The sequence below is a fragment of the Antennarius striatus genome, chromosome 13 (genome assembly GCF_040054535.1).
Source record: "Antennarius striatus isolate MH-2024 chromosome 13, ASM4005453v1, whole genome shotgun sequence".
Taxonomy (NCBI): Eukaryota; Metazoa; Chordata; class Actinopteri; order Lophiiformes; family Antennariidae; genus Antennarius; species Antennarius striatus.
In genome coordinates this window covers 9160186-9181082 of record NC_090788.1, presented here as the reverse complement: position 1 = coordinate 9181082, position 20897 = coordinate 9160186, and the positions used below count along the sequence as shown (strand labels likewise).

The following is a 20897-nucleotide window of genomic DNA, read 5'->3' as shown; positions in this document are numbered from 1 at the left end:
AGTTGTTGTCCGAGCTCAAGAGAACATTGTTGTATGCAAACAGAAACCTGACACAATTACATGGCAATAGCAGGGGAAATTCATTCGTTTATTTTTATTTCACATTTCAGAAACAATACAATTTCCTCTGAATTGTCTTTTCATGCCCACTCTGTTTCCACCGTGGACATCGCTGAAATATAGACATGATCTACTCAGGATATTAACCTCATCATCGAGTACAGTGCTTTTCTCTTGCAGTGTGTGGAAGAAATATTTTTGATTAAAACACAGACTATTGTCTATTTTATGAATAAAACTATGAAAATATTGACGATTTATAAAATACATTCCAATTTTCTAATCGTTTTATACTTATCTGGTTATCAAAAGTAAAAATATACTGTATTCTTGTATACAACAACAGTATTAATGAATATAAAAGTAAATTTTCAAATAAAAAAAACAAAGTTATTGAAGAAACAACTAATAAACCCTAAACTATAGTTATTCATAACTGTTAAAAGGGGAATAGGAGTATTTATCTCTCAACCCCGAGTGTCAGTAACTTTTACATCAAAAATCAAAGTTTAGGATCTACAGATATGTATTAATATATTTTGATAAAAGACTGTTAGAGATCATTTTATATTTGTACAATATACACAACAGTAGTAGTTTAGTAGTAGTAGTGGTAATGCTGGTTAGTCTAACAAAAGTAAAACTCCAGATAAACAGTTTTAGGTCACTTCTTATAACAAAACAAACACTTATCTAAAACAATGAAACAATGACACGATCCAAGGCTTTCAGTGTGCAAGGGATCAGACTTTTGTCCTGAAGCCATTGATGCACCATTTTAAACATGTCCATAGTGTTCTGTGGACATGTAGTCATTGTTCTTGTGGGACCTGTCTGTTACATTAACAGCTTGCACTGATATTACCTCAGCAGTGTCGCTTGTGGGCAATGTTTGAAAAAGCTCACTGAGGTCTGAACAGCTTAACTGGCGTTCTCATAGGGTGATCAAGTATACAGTGGTTTTTCTGTAGCATGAACTGACTACAGGTAAAACCAATTACATCAATCATGCATGTCTTAAAATATATTGGGAGTACAGGTATTTCTGTTTTTACTAAAACAAATTCAAACACCACATAAAAGTGGAGAATATGAAAGTTTAAGTATCCTTCACAAGCTTTAATTATTTCATACTTTGCTTTCTTAAAGCAAGGGGATATTAAAGGTCCATTACAAATGTGCAGAGAAATGGTGCAATTGTGCCTTGTGAGAAATCTGCAGACATTCAAATACAATATTTGAATGACTTCTCAGGTTGCATAGTGTCCTTACTTCCTCTCACCAGTTTTCTGTCATCTATGTCTTGGGTACTTTGGTTTTTCTGAAGGATGCAGTACCAACTATTATATTGGTTGAGTTACAGCATGATACTGTCAGTGTTGTCTGTCTATAGTTAACACCAATGCTCCATGACTGTCCGATCTAAGATGTGCTCAGTAGTGGTAAATCAGTTCTGCACCGATAGGTGAAAGGAATTAACTGGCTTCAGGATAATAATATATTTGAATTTACACTATGGAACTAAAATTCTCTCTGTTTTAAGACCAAAACTATAAACTAAAATCCTTTAAATCAAACATCAGATAGTGTGTAAATGCTGTTTTTTACCACCGTCAACGTGGCAAAAGTGGGAATTCACTTGTAAAAGGAACAATTTAAAGTAATTCACATTGACACTGATTATTTTCTTTCTTTTCACTCCTTCAGTTTTCACAGCAGATCATTTATCAAATAGAACTAAAATGGCTTCTGCATATATTTTCAGTCCTCTTTCAACATGGTACCTTCTATTTTCCATCATGGCAACCTGATTTGGTGAGTGAGCCTTCTCATCAATTCTCTCCCTTTTCTGCTACGTCCATTCTTTATTTCAGCTACGATCCAGTCATCTCTTTATATCCGTCACCATAACAACCACAAATGTTCTGACAGATTTGCTGGCACTGCAGAGAGAGAGGTGAAGCCTCTGAGGAAGAGAAGAAGAGTGAGAATGAGAGGCAGACATAGAGAGGGACAGAAAGAGAGCGAGACACCCACCCACCTAACAACGCTGCACCAGTAACTGTACACTATGTTCCCGCATCATGTGATGACAGTTTTCTCATGTAACCCTGCAATTCTTATGCATTCATACAATCAGTTTGTTTGGCAGATGCTGCCTATGTGAATAAACTGTCCTGCTTAAATTCATCTATTCTTCTAAAAGATCAAATTTACATTTCAGTGGTATCATTTAGACCAACCATTGGTCAGTCAAGAAGACGATATATAAATCTTTTTTTTTTAAAAAGAAGATAAAGTGATGTTGATTCCTCACAGCTGACCAAACAGTGTTTACACTACTTGAATGGAGTTTGCTGAATTGAAGTGAAACTACAGCGAGGCATATTTGTCGCATCAGGCCTTTTGTTGTTATGTTGTGGTATAATTTAGGCTGAGCTGTGGTTATGTCCACAGTCCTACAGGAGCCATCCCTTCCTTAGTGGCCAGTGGAGGCAGCAGGTTCTCATTGCGTAGGAACTTGAGGGGGAAGTGGACCACGAGCCCTTGGACAGCCTTCAGCTCCTCTTGGGCCTGCTCAGGATCTGTATTGCAGAGGCGCTCCTGGCCAGAGTAATCCTTCAGGTCTATCTTGTTGCGAACAGAGTTGTGGGGCAGACATTTGAAAACCTGCACAATGACAGCAAGAAATAATAATACTAATAATAACAAGACAAAGACAAATTGACAAAAGAAGAAAAAGGAGAAGGAAGATGATAAAAATTATACCTTGTCATAAATGATGGCATTCTGCCTAGCAGTTGCATTCCAGGCCTCAAAGAACTCAGTGCTGATTGGATCATCAACATTGATACTGGGGTTTGAAGAAGCTCCGACAAGAACACTGGAAGCAAAAGTTTGTAGTGATCAAACGTTCGGAGCAGAGGGCTTTCAGACAATATTAAGTTATATTAATGCAGAGGACTATTAATTTTTTTAAATGCATATTAAATATTTACATGTGTATCTTAGGTGATTTTCTGGTAAAGCATGAAATATATGGTAAAGTCTCATTTTGTTCTTCTTTGTGTTTATTAGCCAACACTAAATAAAATTTGTATCATATCAAAACGTAGTTATAGCCTTCATGGTCTCACATGAACAGAATGTCATTTCAGGATTGCCTCGTTCGTTCTAACCTGAAACACTCTTTGCGCAAAGCTAGCGTGAGGGGTCCTGCCTGGTAGTCCTCTCCTCCCATGACTGACAGCACCCGTTCTTCATCCTCCACAAACACTGCCATCTCACTGTCTCTACTGCCCAGCATGCTGCGGTCATTGATATTGGCTGATCCTAGAACACATTTTAGGAAAGTAGAGCCATTCGAAATGTTTTATTTCAGAAGCATCACCCATGTCAAATCAGCATTCAGCACATGTACCAACCTTCAAAATTAAATGAACAAGCAAATTATTTTTCACAATTAATGATGTCTACCAGGCTCTATCCAACTCAGTAGGTTTAGTACTAAAGTAGAACTCAGGATTTGACATTTATTTTTTGGGGTTCAGTCCTGATTGCATCATTGATAAACAATTGCTGTCTTAGCTAATTTGGTCAAAAACATATTGTGTTTACTATGAATACCTCAAAGTAAATGATAAAACATGTAGGGATCATTTACTGTAAATAACTTGTACTTTTCCACAAAAATCTTAAGGATTAGGACTTTGAGGTAATACTCAAAGTACAAAACTACTGTTTGCAGCTTTTAAATAGTCCTATTGTATTCTGTGCTTTACCTTTTCATCTTCCTTCCCCTTAATTTGAAGAGCTTACACTTAAATGCCATCCTCTCGAAGATTCATTTTGTTCAATTTCACATTGATATTAATTTGACCTGGATGCACTTTAAATATTGCAGCAGAAGTCAATACTCCTGTGAAGCATTTCATCAGGAGAGCAGACAGCAATGACTGAGCTTAGCTGATGAAATCAGTCATTTTAAAGCTGCAGGTGTCTCACCAATGAGATAGCAGCGGTCATCAGCAATGAGGGCCTTGCTGTGAACATAGATGAGCTCGGTGACGTGTGACTGGGAGAGCTGGGAATGTGTTCTCAGGCCACAGAATGTGATGTAGTCATTCCATCGATCTTCAACTGCGAGAACAAACCGATATCACCATATTCACAAGACACAACACAAAAATATTGAAAGATTTATGTAGAGACTCACAGAGACTCTCTAACTTTTGAAAATGAATGTAAAATGAAGATGAAGTAAAGGATGAAAGTAAAGGCTGGATACCTAAAACAAGTGGCTTCAGATTAAAGGTGCAAGACAAGGAGAAACAAAGACAAATGTTAGAAAAGAAACAGGAGATATTTTGTGATGTCAGGTGGTATTTTTTATTTAAATGAAACCAGATGCTGAGAACTCACTGTCTTTGAGTCTGTGCAGGATGGAGTGCTCTCCTCTGCACAAAGTCCTGGGACATTAAAATCCATTAAATGTATGAAACAGTGGTATAACAATAAAATATGAAGCAGAGTACAAACCCTAATTATAAGACACAGTATGTCTGAACTTCATCACTTCATTTCATTCATTGAAATTGTGTTTTCATTTAATTGTGTTTTCCTGTGGTTGTCTGAAGTACTGCTTTGGGCTGAGTGCATAATGTTAATGAGGTTATTACCTGTATGTGAAGTGGAGAATAGCCTGGATGGCGTTTCCGCCTCCAGCAGTGATGTCTCCCTCGAATCCTGGCAGTAGAGGAATCACCACAAACACTCTGTACTTCTTCTGCTCTCTGCAACGGGGCGGCAACATATGATTTGAAACATTCCCTATAATTCTTATCTCTAATTTACGGTTACTCTGAAAAGAAAAAAAAAAGACCAAATAACATTAAGGCAAATCAAGATTTCCTGAAAGGCTTTTTAAGCAGTTCTGTAAAAAACAAACAAACAATTATTAATTGAAATCCAGCTAGTGAAATCAAAACAGACTTGTGTGCACGTAATATTCGCTCCACAATTGCATCGCCAATCCCATTATGGACATTCTTCCCATCTGCACAGCTGATGAAGAACTGGTTCTGAGGGCAGAGAGAAGACAGATGGTGGCGCTGCATGTGAGGGGCTGAGACAGATTGGTAGGAAGCTGGCAAAGAGCAGATGAGCTGTTTTTGGGTTCAGGCTCAGGTGTTGATTAAAAATATTCAAGGTCATCATGAAAGTTTATACCTTTTAACTTTGCCACGTTATCATGAGCAACACATTAGGACTTGAACAATCCAAAATGATTTCGAAATCAGAAATTAGACAGCTATAATTTTGCCTGTATGTGAAGTGCATACTGGGTAATAACCAGTCAGGCTTTTATGAATTACCTCTATGTAGATGAAGTGTTCACTGTTCTTGATGACATGGACGTAGGCATTATGAATCGAGCTCTCACAGGTTCCAGTAGACCAACGATCAGCAGAGCGAAGCACCTGAAATAACAGGATTTTATTTTAATGACAAAAATTTATTACAAGCGTTTGTTGCAATTTATTGCTAATAATACCAAACATTTATACGAGCAATAGTCAAATTGACATGGTGACAGTGTTGGTGTATGCGCATAAAAAAAGAAACTTGAGACTGTTGTTTTTATTTTTTGTAACCTAAGTTAGCTTCTACATTTCTTTCAGGGACACTGAAAAAAAAAACACACAGCTTGACTTGAGAAGACTTCGCGCCCTGAAACCTAAATAAGGGATTCACAATACCTTGCATGGAAAGCTGCTACTCTACAGGGACCATGGGCTAAGGTTACTGGCCACCACCCATCATCCACAAATACAGCCACGCATAACCTTTTGTTATTCAACACTCCCTGTTTGAACATTAACAAGCTACAGTATTTATTGTTGAAAAAGAATGGTTCATATTTCGCATGAAGAGTCTTACAAATAATTGTTCCACCTTCCTATTTTGGGCAGTGGATTTTTTTCTTTTGCTTTGTTAAACAGGATAAACATTTTGGAAGTGATTTCTTTTCAGACATTTGTCTGGTTTCACCATCTGTCATTGTGATAAAATGTCTTAAAGTACTTAATTTCAAACTTCAACATACAAACTTCACAAAGCCAGAGCAGCGTCTCTGTGTAGCAAAACAACCCAAAACTAATTTCCTGCTGATCTGATTTGGAGTCAAACAACGAAGCCTTCAATCTTCTTACTTTAAGGTAATTTAACTTCATTTATTCATCTAAATTATTATAGTTAAGAGTAGCAGCATGATTTCAGTTGAAAATTTACAAATCTAAAAATGTTGTGTTCCTCATTGTAATCATTTAGGTAAAGGGTTGATTTTCTATGCAGAACAGGTTTCTGGCCTGTTCTAGTGCAAAGCCTGGCATTCTCTTCAATGTTTGGTGAGCGTGTTTTCAAAACTAGTCACTGTTCTCCAGCACAGCTGTCACCCACGGGGAACAGAAAGAAAATTTCACTTCATGCACGCACAGGAACAGCATGAGTATAAGGAAATGTTGTATCTGTGTACAGGTGAAAATACAAGGTGAAAAGCAATCACTTTGTTATCACAAGACAGACAGTGAAACTTAAAACAGTAACATGACAACATAACCTCTGAACTATGTCTGACACAAAAACCTCTCCAATCATGCAGAACTCTCATAGATATTATTGAAAATAAATACATTTTGCAAGGGTTTCAAGTCCTTCATAGCTTTTCATGGACATTTTTTTATATTGTTCTCATTTGTTTCATGCAGCAAATATTTCTACATGTTTTTCCATTAGTAGCTAACTGTGAGTTGATTTTCTTCATTTTTTTTTCTGTTTTATCTTCAACCAAATATTTTATAAAGGTGCATAGAAAACAGCTTGGTCGTTGCTGAAGGCGTGTGTTTTAGTACCTGCACTTTGGCCTTCCTGGACCCCATTACAGTGAAAAAGGGCGGGTCTGCAGTACAGTGAGACTTGGGGAGAAGGTAAGGGTAGAACTCGTCTTTGTACTTGATTTTGAAAATCTAGAAAAGATAAAACAAATGAAAGACAAAATTTTAACCTATCTTTGTGAAGTGTCCAACAGATGTCCTTGTAAAGCTGAGCACTTATGTACCTGCTTGTAAAATGATGTTTACAACACTATGACAATCAGACCAAATTGTGGAAAAGCAAATCCAGGTAGCTTTAAAAAAACAGAACATATGACTTGATTGTGACCTTAGTGAAGTTCCAGCGTTGGATGAAGTGGCGGGCAACATCCCTAGCAGCACTGCCATGAACAGCTGCAGACAGATCACGCCATGGCATGCGAGGAACTTGATGGCGGTCAATGTTATCTGAAAAAAATAAAGCAACCCTTTGCTTAAGAAAGGTACCATTTTCTTAGAGACAAGATGACCATAATTGTCTCGTCCACAGCCACTTCTTCAACTTTACGGGTCACGGGTTACGCTGGAGCCTATCCCTGCTGACTATAGGCGAAAGGCAGAGAATGCTCTGGATGCTTTTCCGGTTACAGAAAGGTAATAATAACTCAAAAATGTTAGTTATTGATAGATTTGTGTATTCGTCAATGGGGCTCATTTTGATTACCTTACTGTTGGATAGCTTAGCCTTAAAACATTCATATTTTATATTATTAATCTGGACCTCTAAAGTCAGTGAACTGGAAGGAGGTGTACCTCAGCAAGAAACTTTGGGTGCATGTTTGTATATGACTGGGAGAGATTTAAATATCATACCGTCAAATGGTTTGTCCAATTCGACCCAGTCCTTCCTGATAAAGTTGCTGTAATCTTTTCCAATCCACAGTTTAGTGTTGCCAGTCAGATCAAGCTCTGCTTGCTTAACCTTTTCAGTTTGCTTTGGGCCATCGGCCGCACCATCATTCTGGTTAAGACAGAGAAATATCTGTTAGCTGACACAAACAATGGAGTGTAGACATATTCTTAATTCATACGTTTAAAAAGCATACAGACAGACAGACATAGAGACAGACAGATAGATAGCCAAATAGATAGAGGATTCAATGTATTCTCACATCATCTTCTTTTGGCCCATTGGTCATCCCTGTCAAACCCAGGTCAGTGAGTCGGTACTGGCTAGTATCCCACCTCCCAAACGCCAGGTCAATCCCCCCCACAAAGGCTACTGTTTGATCGATGGCCACCATCTTTTCATGGTGAGCCCACAGGAACACCACCGATGACACGTGGTCAGGATGTCGCATGACCTAAAGAAACGAGAAAATAATTCTGTCAGTTGTGGAGCTGTGGCCAAACTTTAAAAACATATGGAATTGTGACCGACCTTTATGTTTGGATGCATATTCATAAGAGTCTTCTTGCTGTGCTCGCTATTAATGCCGAGTGCGAGCTCCACTTCCTTGTACAGCAGAATGCACACTTTGACTCCTTGTTCCTGCAGGGGGAGGTTCAAAGGAAGGTGATAGCTGTTGAAGAACTGAGTAGCGTAGAAATTTTTTTGTTTTTAATTTATTTAAATTGTATGAAACATAAGAATGAGCTAGAGAGAGTGGTTACAGCTTTGCGTTTGAGTATTTCATCCAGGCGCCAGTAGTTATCAGTTGCTGGTCTCTTTAGGAACACTTCAGGGCTGAGCCTGGGAGACAGGAACATTAATTTTTATATTGCTCACAATAAAACCAGCTTATATATAGCTAAAATATATCAATGCAGTGACACTTTATGCGTCAGACCAAAAGTCTCATCAACAAATCAAACATACCACCAGTCTGTGATGAAGATTTCTTCTTGGGCTTGTTCAAGAGCGTCAGCAAGGTCTGCAAAGTAGCCACTTCCGTTCACATACCTTAAAAAAAAACGTGAAGTATTCCAGTTTAGCAACTGGAAATGAAATCTGGAGACAGAATGTTGTCAACCTTAGACAGACTGCATGTCTGACCATTTGGTGAGTGTGTTCTCTCGTGGCGGCGCGAATCCCTGGAAGCGTTGCACTTTGAGAAAATCACAGGTGTCTGCCAGCCGGTTGATTTCATGGCTCCACCAATGAGCCTGTCTGTAGCTGCTGCATTTGATGACCAGACTCCTGAACAAAGACAAACAGGCCACACATGCCTCACCAGAACATAACCCCAAAGTATAAATGTGTACTTAGACCATGGAACATACCGAGTGAAGTTCTCAAAGCAAACACCGTATCTCGTGTCAGTGTAAGCACGGCCCACTTTCACTTTGAACTCTGGGTCAAACAGCAGCACAAAGTTGATTCTTCCATTGTCTCGGTTCATATACATCAGGAAGGAGTCTTTCACCACCAGCCAACGCCGTGACCAGCGGAAACAAAACTGATGATGACCAAAGCAGTTTAGCCCTTGGATACGATGACCTCCTGACCTCTTGAAGATGGGTCCCTCCCTGAGAAAAAATGACACATGTCCCACAATAAATCTCCATTGTGCACTTTGTCATTAACACTTCTTTCCCCTGTATCTCACACACTCAAAGAGACTGCTTACAGGCCTTTGGGTCCAAGATCAGTGACAAAAGAGAGAGCACCAACAGACAGGAACTCCAGCTGAAAGAAAAGTAAATGAGAAAATGTCATCACATTACCCGTCACCCACATTTATGTGTCTGTGTTTTAAAGCTATTACCATGCTGTGATCATTTTTGCAGAACACGTTTTCCAGCAGACCATTCATGTATTCCTCAAGGTATTTCTGCAAACAAAGTGTTTAAATATCAAACACAAAATACATTAAAATGTCAGTATTTACAACATTTACTTGGAATATTACTGAAATCTGAGTATGTATAACTAATGTATTGGTCAACCTGATTAAGGACTCAGGCATCAAAGCATACACTGGATTCATTATTATCTATGTACAGAATATACTGTATTATTTTTCATACCATTTTGCTGGAGGTCCTTCTGGTTCGCTCGGTCCCATGTAGGCTGGGCATTTCCTCTGACATGGCTCTCAGCTGCTGTCTGTCTTTTGCAAACCTTTAATTTAAATAAAAAAATTGAAAATACTGGCATCTACTGTACAATTATTGACTTGTGGTTGTTCCCCTCACTGCACCAGTCAATTTGCAGAATGCATCCAAGTCTGTCGAGACTCATAGTATGTTGTAGCTAATAAATAATTTCATCATATGGTGCACTGGCAAATACCTAAAGTACAGTATCGGCACAAGTGACCTCTAAGTGGACTGAAAACATTTAAAAGATTAAAAAGAGATTTATTCCTAAATACATTTTTTAGGTAGTAGTGACCTTGAACTTTTAATTTTGACCAAAGAATTTAGGTTTGTCTTGTTAGGCTTTACTTTCTCAATTACTGGTACACCAACCTTCCCAGAGGCAGCAAGTGACGCATCATCCTGTGTTTGTAGAGGTCTCGATGCAGCTCCTGGAAGTGCTTGTACTTCCTCTTTACCGTCCAGTGGAAGTGGCCATGTGTTAGTTGCACTGTGTACAGTGTACCCACACGGACCTTGAGGGGCAACATGGAAATAATGAACATGTAAGCTTATTTACATGTGATGATTTTTAAATTTATTGTTAACTTAATTTTTCTCTCAGCGATCTTGTTATTAAAGGAATTCATATAAAATCATTACAGACTCGTCAACATTGGTGTTTTAGCGAGGCTTGAAAATTAATTTGAAATCAGATATTAAAAATCATGATGTGTTGTCCAAATTGTAGAAATAACTGCATTTTGAATAATTTTGAACTAAAATTGCCATTTGAATCTGTCTATGAATATATGAATCGTTTTAATACCTTCCAAAAATACATTTTCAAAGCTGTCTTATATATTAAAAGAAAAACACGAACCTTGGAGCGAGTAGTGTATTTCTCTGTGTTGTCCACCCTGCATGTAATAGGGGTACCAGGCATCAAGTAAGGTACTCCCTTCTCCTTCAGTTCAGGAAGATGGTGTACCACAAGGAAAGGACGACCCTCTGTGATTTGGATGATAAGAATATTTCAAGATGATAAGCATGATTTTATATATAGCCATCAGAGCTTCAGTAGACAGGTCATACATGAAGATCAATGCTTTTATAACAGGGACTTTATCTTACCGCTGCTGGACATGAGGCCATCTATCTCATCTGGACTCAGATTGTGGAGGTCATGCAAAAAACGTCTTTGGTCCAGGTTTTGGGCAAATGAGCGTTGAGCCTCCGGCTCGATCACATCCTCTGAACTGGCCATAGCTGTTACTGCAAGTGTCAGCTTCCATAGAGCAAACAAACAAGAAATAAATACAGATGCCACTCATGTTTAATATTAAGATTTGCGCACTACACCACAAATGCAATGTTTACTGCAGTGGCATCATGAGCAGATCCAGGGCTGGGGCAGAGGGCATCACTTTTTTCGTTGGTGGAGCCTCAAACCCATCTTGGACCTATAGCATTTAATTCACGGGGTCAGTAAGCTTGCAATAGGAGGGATTCTAATGTTCATGACTTCCGAAGCAACTTGGATGTCAATGATAATCATTTTTAGTAAGTGAGATATGGTCATTCTAACATGAATACAACAGAGTTGAAGAAATGATCATCTAATGCTGCTCTTCTCAAATAGTGGGGCACGCCCCCCTAGGGGGTGCAGTGTGATGCCAGGGCGGCGCGTGTGACCCTGGGGAGCATGCTTTTTTTTTTGTACAAGAATTAAGTGTAATTGCACATCCACTACAGTAGTTAGTAGTGGCGCTCTCATTGTCAGGTGTGCGCAGGGAGTATCGGCTCAAGGAACTACGAAGAAGTGTCTGTGGCGCTGGGCTTCACTGTGACTACAATGGGAGATGAGGAGAGACCGGTGTGTTTACTGTGTCTAAAAATGCTGGCAGCGGACAGCATGAAGCCAAATAAGTTAAGATGCCACTTAAAGACATTACACCCCAATCACGCTGACAAGCCACTGGAGTTTTTTTAAAAATATGCTGAATATTGCCAGCAATCATCCTGCTTTGTGAATGCTACTTCAGTAAACCAGCGAGCTCTGTTAGCATCATATAAAGTGGCGTACCAAACTGCTCAGTGAAAATAAACCCACACAATAGCAGGAGAGCTGAAACATTGAGCAGGAGCTGAGAGTTCAAACCTCGCATTGAAAAGCTGTGCACTGCCTAAACGAACTCATTACTGCTGACTTCCTCAATTTGATTTAAAAAAAAAAAATCACCACAACTTGTTTTATTCGTTTTTTGTTTGTAAGTTAAGGTGTTTTATATATTGTGCTCCTCAGTTAATGTTGCTGAACTGAATTGGAATTATTTATTATTTATTGATTTTATTTTTCAGTATCAAATTGTGCAATAAGTTGGTCAAAAATGTTCACAGCAAGGTTTTATTTATATCAGGCAAATTGATGTCCTGTCACATACTAAAAAATAACGTTAATAAAATTGTTCTTTGTTTTTTAAATTGAACTATATTATTTTTTTGTTTTCTCTAATGTTAATAAGAATACAAGGTTATGCAGCGATATACTTAACAGCTTTAAAGACAATTGATATTATTGATAGTTGTGGCGGAGAGTAGGGGGCCGCAAATTGTTTTCATCCTGCTAGGGGTTGCAACAAAAAATACTGTAATTGAGAAGCACTGATTTAATGTGACATGAACATGGACTGAGACTGTATCTGCAGGGTATTTTCCATTTTCCATTTCTATTCCATGTTAACGTGCTTCAGAAACACAATTATTTAGGCTTCTGGCTATAAATTTCTAAAAAACAATCTTCATGTGGCCCAAATCCTCTTGGTTAGTGAGAGCCGGGACACACTAGTAAATACATGATGGTGACAAACAAAGCATCATGACAGAGAGCAGAGCACACTCAGGTCTGGTGTCAGGGCCTGCTGTTTCAGGTGGCTATAGCCACAGGAATCAGGCTTTTCCAAAGCTTCACTTCATAGCCCTGTGCCAGAGCCCCGAGGCACAAGAGGGAGGTGCTGGATGAGTGGGTGTGAGACATCCTGAACCATCGATGTTGGAATGTGCATTACAACTTTTTTGTTTAGGTTTGTGAATTGTGGGAAGCTCAGTTATCTTGTCTATAGTTATGCACATGAATTTGTTGCGGCTGGTGACAGATAACAGAAACAGGTGGAACAATCCAGCCGGTTGGGCTGGAAAATGCTTTGGTAAAGCAAGAGGATGAGAGGAGGAGGACGGGCACAGAGTCTTGTGAGTTTAAGACTGACAGTCGGCATCGTGTTTCTTCTTTAAAATGTTTTACTAATTGTTGTGATAACTTTTTTGTCAACTGACAAGGTTTTAGCTAAACACACACTTTTTGTGACATTTCTTCATGTTTTACCTGCAAACTCTCATGAAGTTAAATAATTGGGATGAAGCCCTTCTGTGTCTGTAGGACATGACAACCTGGTAGGCTACTGTTTAAATATCTTTATTGCAGTCACAGTAAAATTTAGATTGGCTACTTCTAGACATGCCTTGTAGATAATGCTCTGGAGGGCATTGTTGGCTTTCTATCTGTAAAGCGCTTTGAAATGTCTTCAGATGTGATTAAGCACTATATATAAAAGTTGATTGATTGATTGATAATAACTATAAGGACATGTTATGATAACAATGGATTTATGGGCAATTATATCTTGGTTCGAGTTAGGTCATACAAATTATGTTAGTATGATAACAGAAGAGCTCCATGAAACCACACTCAAATCAAACAACAGTGAAATTTAACTCCTAAAATAGTTTTTACTAAAAACCTTCAGAGAGATGTTTAAACTTCATTATTTGAAAAAAAACCTTGAAAGTCTACAATGTGCTTGATCAATGCAAAATTTGTAGAAATGTACAAAATTGGTTTTTTCCCTTTTCCCAAAACAGCAAACAAGGAATGAACTGCACATAAATTTTACTAAATAAGAAGATGTACATTGATGCTGAACATTTACCTGTTCCTGAAAATGTTGGTTTTTGTTTTGTGAGTATATCTCATCAGGTTTCAGAGATGTGTACCCCAAAAGGTATAAAAGTGAAAATTTTACCTTGACCTAGTTTTTCAAGATCAAGGTTGGGATCTAATTTCCATCCCCTTGCCTCCCTGAAAATAAAGCCTTTTGTTTCTTCTTTGTATTTTATCTGAGTCCTGAGATATGTGCGAAAAAATGTACAAAAGTTGACATTTGACCTTAACCTACTTTTCCCAAGGTCATGGTCATCATCTCATTTTCATCCCCTTTGCCGCCCAAGTAATGTGATTTTTCTTTCATTTTTCAATCTTCAACGGTTGTGCGATGTTAGCGGACCGACGGACGGACAAACAAACACTGACAATTACAATACATCACTGCTTCGCGGGATGTAATTAAATAAAATTTCTTTACGACCTGCAAACGACCTCGCCTGTTCTGTACAAGCTAAAGGCTACTGTCTCCCAAGGTGGGATCATTACACTTGATGTAAACGGAGTATATAAGTTTTGATATTGGTTTATCACTCTATTCCAACATTTTTGCCAAGCTTGTTGCTGTAAGTTAACATACATGTAGGTTGCATTTAAAAATCATCAATATTAAGCTGTTAGGAGACCTGAATTTTGAGTCACTTCTGGACACTAAGATCAGCCCCAAGTGACACAAAAGCTTCTGATGAGTTGCTTCTGAAAATACTTCATTGAGGAAACACCAGTGGAACAAGTGAGTAGACCGCAGACACATAATGTCGTAAACTAAAGCACACAATTAAAGTTCTCTTCCACTTTTTTTTTTTTTTAGGAGTATAGTGTCAAAACAATATTCAACTAAATAAACTAATTAGTATTGTGGCTGTTGGTGGTGCTGGATGATTGAAACTCCTATGGAGTAATCCAATGAAAACACACGACACCGAGGTTAAAAATGAACTTTACTCTACAGCTATCCCTGAATTCCTCATCACACAGACGCCAAACTTTCACAAGAGACCCCCAGTGAATAGAAGTTACTCCAGCGTGGTCCAGTTCCTCTTTTAAGAAAACTTTGGTGACCTCTGACCAGGAGTTTGTGTTTTCAATGGTGTCAGTCTGGCTGTTAGCAGAATTACACAAAAAAACTATCCATCCATCCATCCATTCTCTTCCGCTTATCCGGGGTCGGGTCGCGGGGGCAGCAGCTTAAGCAGGGAAGCCCAGACTTCCCTCTCCCTAGCCACTTCATCCAGCTCCTCCGGGAGAATCCCAAGGCGTTCCCAGGCCAGCCGGGAGACATAGTCTCTCCAGCGTGTCCTGGGTCGTCCCCGGGGCCTCCTCCCGGTAGGACGTGCCCGGAACACCTCACCAGGGAGGCGTCCAGGAGGCATCCTAACCAGATGCCCGAGCCACCTCATCTGGCTCCTCTCGATGCGGAGGAGCAGCGGCTCGACTCTGAGTCCCTCCCGGATGGCCGAACTCCTCACCCTATCTCTAAGGGAGAGTCCGGACACCCTACGGAGGAAACTCATTTCGGCCGCTTGTATCCGGGATCTCGTTCTTTCGGTCACGACCCATAGCTCGTGACCATAGGTGAGGGTAGGAACGTAGATCGACCGGTAAATCGAGAGCTTTGCCTTTCGGCTCAGCTCCTTCTTCACCACGACAGACCGATACAGAGTCCGCATCACTGCAGACGCTGCACCGATCCGCCTGTCGATCTCCCGTTCCATTGTACCCTCACTCGTGAACGAGACCCCAAGATACTTGAACTCCTCCACTTGGGGCAGGATCTCATCCCCAACCTGGAGAGGGCACTCCACCCTTTTCCGACTGAGGACCATGGTCTCAGATTTGGAGGTGCTGATTCTCATCCCAACCGCTTCACACTCGGCTGCGAACCGTTCCAGTGAGAGTTGGAGATCACGGCTTGATGAAGCCAACAGCACCACGTCGTCTGCAAAAAGCAGAGACGGAATACTGAGGCCACCAAACCGGACACCCTCAACGCCTTGGCTGCGCCTAGAAATTCTGTCCATAAAAGTTATGAACAGAATCGGTGACAAAGGGCAGCCTTGGCGGAGTCCAACCCTCACTGGAAACGAATCCGACTTATTGCCGGCAACGCGGACCAAACTCTGACATTGGTCGTACAGGGACCGAACAGCCCTTATCAAGGGGTCCGGTACCCCATACTCCCGAAGCACCCCCCACAGAACCCCCCGAGGAACACGGTCGAACGCCTTCTCCAAGTCCACAAAACACATATAGACTGGTTGGGCGAACTCCCATGCCCCCTCAAGGACCCTGCGGAGGGTGTAGAGCTGGTCCACTGTTCCACGGCCAGGACGAAAACCACACTGCTCCTCCTGAATCCGAGATTCGACTTCCCGACGGACCCTCCTCTCCAGAACCCCTGAATAGACCTTACCAGGGAGGCTGAGGAGTGTGATGCCCCTGTAGTTGGAGCACACCCTCCTGTCCCCCTTCTTAAAAAGGGGGACCACCACCCCAGTCTGCCAATCCAGAGGCACTGTCCCCGAAGTCCACGCGATGTTGCAGAGGCGTGTCAACCAGGACAGCCCCACAACATCCAGAGCCTTTAGGAACTCCGGGCGGATCTCATCCACCCCCGGGGCCCTGCCGCCGAGGAGCTTTTTAACTACCTCGGTGACCTCAACCCCAGAGATAGGAGAGCCCGCCTCAGAGAACCCAGACTCTGCTTCCTCATGGGAAGGCGTGTCTGCGGGATTGAGGAGGTCTTCGAAGTATTCTCCCCACCGAGTCACAACGTCCCGAGTTGAGGTCAGCAGCTCCCCATCCCCACTATATACAGTGTGGATGCTGCACTGCTTCCCCCTCCCGAGACGCCTGATGGTGGACCAGAATCTCTTCGAAGCCGTCTTGAAGTCGTCCTCCAAGGCCTCACCGAACTCCTCCCACGCCCGGGTTTTTGCCTCAGCAACCACCAAAGCCGCATTCCGCTTGGCCTGCCGGTACCTATCAGCTGCTTCAGGAGTCCCACAGGCCAAAAAGGCCCGATAGGACTCCTTCTTCAGCTTGACGGCATCCCTTACCGCTGATGTCCACCAACGGGTTCTGGGGTTGCCGCCACGACAGGCACCGACCACCTTACGGCCGCAGCTGCGGTCGGCCGCCTCGACAATGGAGGCGCGGAACATGGTCCACTCAGACTCAATGTCCCCCGCCTCCCCCGGAACGTGAGTGAAGTTCTGCCGGAGGTGGGAGTTGAAACTCCTTCTGACAGGGGATTCCGCCAGGCGTTCCCAGCAGACCCTCACAATACGTTTGGGTCTGCCAGGTCGGACCGGCATCTTCCCCCACCATCGGAGCCAACACACCACCAGGTGGTGATCGGTTGACAGCTCCGCCCCTCTCTTCACCCGAGTGTCCAAGACATGCGGCCGCAAGTCCGATGACACGACCACAAAGTCGATCATCGAACTGCGGCCTAGGGTGTCCTGGTGCCAAGTGCACATATGGACACCCTTATGTCTGAACATGGTGTTCGTTATGGACAGTCCGTGACAAGCACAGAAGTCCAACAACTGAACACCGCTCGGGTTCTGATCGGGGGGGCCGTTCCTCCCAATCACACCCTTCCAGGTCTCACTGTCATTGCCCACGTGAGCATTGAAGTCCCCCAGCAGAACGATGGAGTCCCCAGTGGGAGCGCTCTCCAGCACCCCCTCCAAGGACTCCAAAAAGGGTGGATACTCTGAACTGCTGTTTGGTGCATACGCACAAACAACAGTCAGGACCCGGCCCCCCACCCGAAGGCGGAGGGAGGCTACCCTCTCGTCCACCGGGGTGAACCCCAATGTATAGGCACCAAGCCGGGGGGCTACAAGTATACCCACACCTGCTCGGCGTCTCTCACCATGGGCAACTCCAGAGTGGAAGAGAGTCCAACCCCTCTGGAGAGGACTGGTACCAGAGCCCAAACTGTGTGTGGAGGTGAGCCCGACTATATCTAGTCGGAACTTCTCAACCTCACACACCAGCTCAGGCTCCTTCCCTGCCAGAGAGGTGACATTCCACGTCCCAAGAGCCAGCTTCTGTAGCCGGGGATCGGATCGCCAAGGTCCCTGCCTTCGGCCACCGCCCAGCTCACAATGCACCCGACCCCTATGGCCCCTCCCACAGGTGGTGAGCCCATGGGAAGAGGGAAAAAAAAAAAACTACCAGGAGGAATTTAGAGTTGTGTACTAAATGGTGTGCTTTTCTTGTTGCGTGAAAGGTTATTTCCATATGTCTAACAATCACAAATCCGATTTAGAGTACCATGGCAACACTTACTTTAGATCTATCTGAATCTGACCTAACCTGTTCATTGATAATTAATAACTAATTACTTAACAAGCTGTGTTATAATGACTACGTGAAAGTTATTCTTTTATTTTAAAAAATGTACTGGGAGTCTCTAAAGACTCAGACAGGCATTTGGCACCAGAATGAAACATCTGACAAGCAGCCATAATTTAAATGCGTCTTAAATTCCTGCTCGACTACAACAACGTCGCTGACTCGACGACACAGTTTAAGGCACTCCATTGTAAGTAGGTCTTGTTGTTAGAAGTCCACATATCAATTTACTCTGGTTGTGGAGGTTGTATATCCTGAAAGGTGTGATTTGTTTTTCCGCCTACACTGATTCTTCAATTACAATAATTCACCAAACTACGTCAGTCGTGTCGCCAGGGGAAGGTGACAGTAATAATCGGACCATAGAGGACATTAAAGCATACAACTTACCCTCAGCTCGGACACCACCTCGGTTCAACACATACAGCTATTCCACATGAGACACGAAGACAATTAATTCAAGCTAACGGAAGTGTTTTATCGCATTTCCAGCACCACTGTCTCACACTGGTGTTCACCGGTGTTCCCGGGAGGTGATGGACACTCTAAGCCCCTCCCACTTGTCCAGCGGGACAACAACAAAAAAAAAAAAAAAAAGGAGAAAAAAAAAACTCTTGAAAAAGGGCAGGTCCTGCTTTAGCATGTATTTTTCGTATTTTTATTCATAATTGTAACTAAATGTAGCTGAAATAGAGAGAGTGCAACGATTTTCCACGTTTGTGCAACTGTGTTGAGAACAGATGGAAACACACAAAGACCATTCATGTATGGAAGTGTTCGCCACCATACTGTTGGAGGACAAGTCCCAACTGAGCTCTGACAGGAATGCAGAAAGATCTGGAGGAGAGGGGCGTGGTGTGCGATACTCGGACTGTTCGACGGGAATCACGGGATATATCGCGAGATTTCCGTATATTTAACTTACAGTACTGTAATTGCTTTATTGTCAGAAGTTGACTCTTAACAGAATTACTACCATTTTTAAATGAATGAATTTTTGTTGTTTTTGTTTTTCAGAGAAATTATTACATTTTAAAAAAAACAACCCAGAAATAAAATTCCACCATAACACAAAATAATAAGATAACCTTTATTTGTCACACAGTAGGGAAATTTGCCAAATGTTCTCCTTTCCAATGAATCAAATGTCAATCTTTGGCTTGAAAGGCGGAGATACTGTTTTTGTTTTTTGTTTATTATCAAAAAATTGATTTTAATAGTGCACATTATTTACATTTGAGATTTAAAACATAAGACATACATCTTAAACATTTTATATACATCTTTTTCTTTCAATAACATTCATTTTTCACAATAGGATTCAAAATATAACTCAAAATTTTCAAATTTTTCTAATCTTAATACAAAACGAACGAGTTTTCCGTAATTAACATAAATTAATCAAAAAGAAATGTCTTATTTTCATTTTCATATTTAACAAATGTGTTCCCCTCAACAAAATTAACCCCAAATTCATCTTTATTTAAGTGTACTTTCACCAAGTGGATGCCTCAATTAGTCAGAGTATGAAAAATCTGCCAGACCTCTTCCTTTCTCTTTTCATAGTTGGTCAGGTTCCTCCTGACTCTGACAGCGAACCTGGTGCGGCTAAGGACATAATTGAGTAGGTTCACATTCACTCCTTTCATTCTTTCATTCATTCCAAACAGCCACAACAGTTTCCATTCTTTCTTGTCTGCTATTTTCCCTTCCCAACATCAATTGATTAATGCTTTTATTTTAGTGAAATATTGCTGTAGTTCTCTGCATTCATACAACTCATGCATACATGTCTCTACTTCTATTTCACACACATCACACTCCTTTCTTGCACTTGCGTCAAATTTGCTGATGACCAGGTTATTGAAGATTCTGTTGTGTCTCAACATAAAGTCAAAATGTTAACATTCACTCATGTTCCACTTCATTCTCAGATTTTTCCACACATCCATTGCACTCATTTCGTTCATCGCTGTTCACTATACTAACGAGGATGTTAGTACAGAGGACATTAATTAAAATTCAGGATTTCTTTTGCAAAAGTCAATGAGTTGCTTCATACATATAACTAGTTCTAATCTTTTTTTTTTCCAGAGAAATTCTAACGTTTAGGAAAAACAGAAATAAATTAAATTAAAACTGAATCAAAATATTGCTCTTAAAACTCTGGCAGAGGTTTCAAGATTTCTTCCTCAGCCCTGAACTCAAATCGGATTCCTGCACTAGATGCAAACACACTATTTTTAATAAAAATCACCAAAGAATCCTTGTATGTATAACCTCAGGAAACTGATACAATATTCATGGACTATGAAAATTTGATTTTAATAATCATAGATTACACATCATGTTTGTTAACTTTTGTACTACTTTGGTGTAATCTTAGAATAAGGCAAGGCTGTGATGACAAACTGATCTCCATCTAAGGAAGTATTTACATGTTATTGCTGTCAACGCAAAGTAGTTCCAACCACACCCTGATCAAATGGCAACGTAGCACATGGAAGAGAGTTGAAATT

General features: G+C 41.0%; 1 protein-coding gene across 1 annotated transcript; it reads right to left on the bottom strand.

The window, feature by feature from the left end:
- Positions 1 to 74: 74 nt before the first annotated feature.
- pld2 (phospholipase D2) lies at positions 75 to 18980 on the bottom strand. Its single transcript, XM_068331469.1, has 24 exons — positions 18769 to 18980; positions 11148 to 11301; positions 10897 to 11024; positions 10407 to 10549; positions 9963 to 10056; positions 9701 to 9766; positions 9563 to 9621; positions 9216 to 9461; positions 8989 to 9132; positions 8812 to 8895; positions 8607 to 8685; positions 8374 to 8484; positions 8105 to 8296; positions 7806 to 7953; positions 7282 to 7400; positions 6972 to 7085; positions 5436 to 5540; positions 5053 to 5141; positions 4740 to 4853; positions 4483 to 4529; positions 4066 to 4200; positions 3240 to 3393; positions 2830 to 2944; positions 75 to 2730 (listed from the first exon to the last, which is right to left on the bottom strand). The coding sequence occupies exons 2-24, from the start codon at positions 11278 to 11280 to the stop codon at positions 2506 to 2508; spliced, it is 2844 nt and encodes a 947-aa protein (XP_068187570.1). The 5' UTR covers positions 11281 to 11301; positions 18769 to 18980; the 3' UTR covers positions 75 to 2505.
- Between the last annotated feature and the right edge of the window lie 1917 nt (positions 18981 to 20897).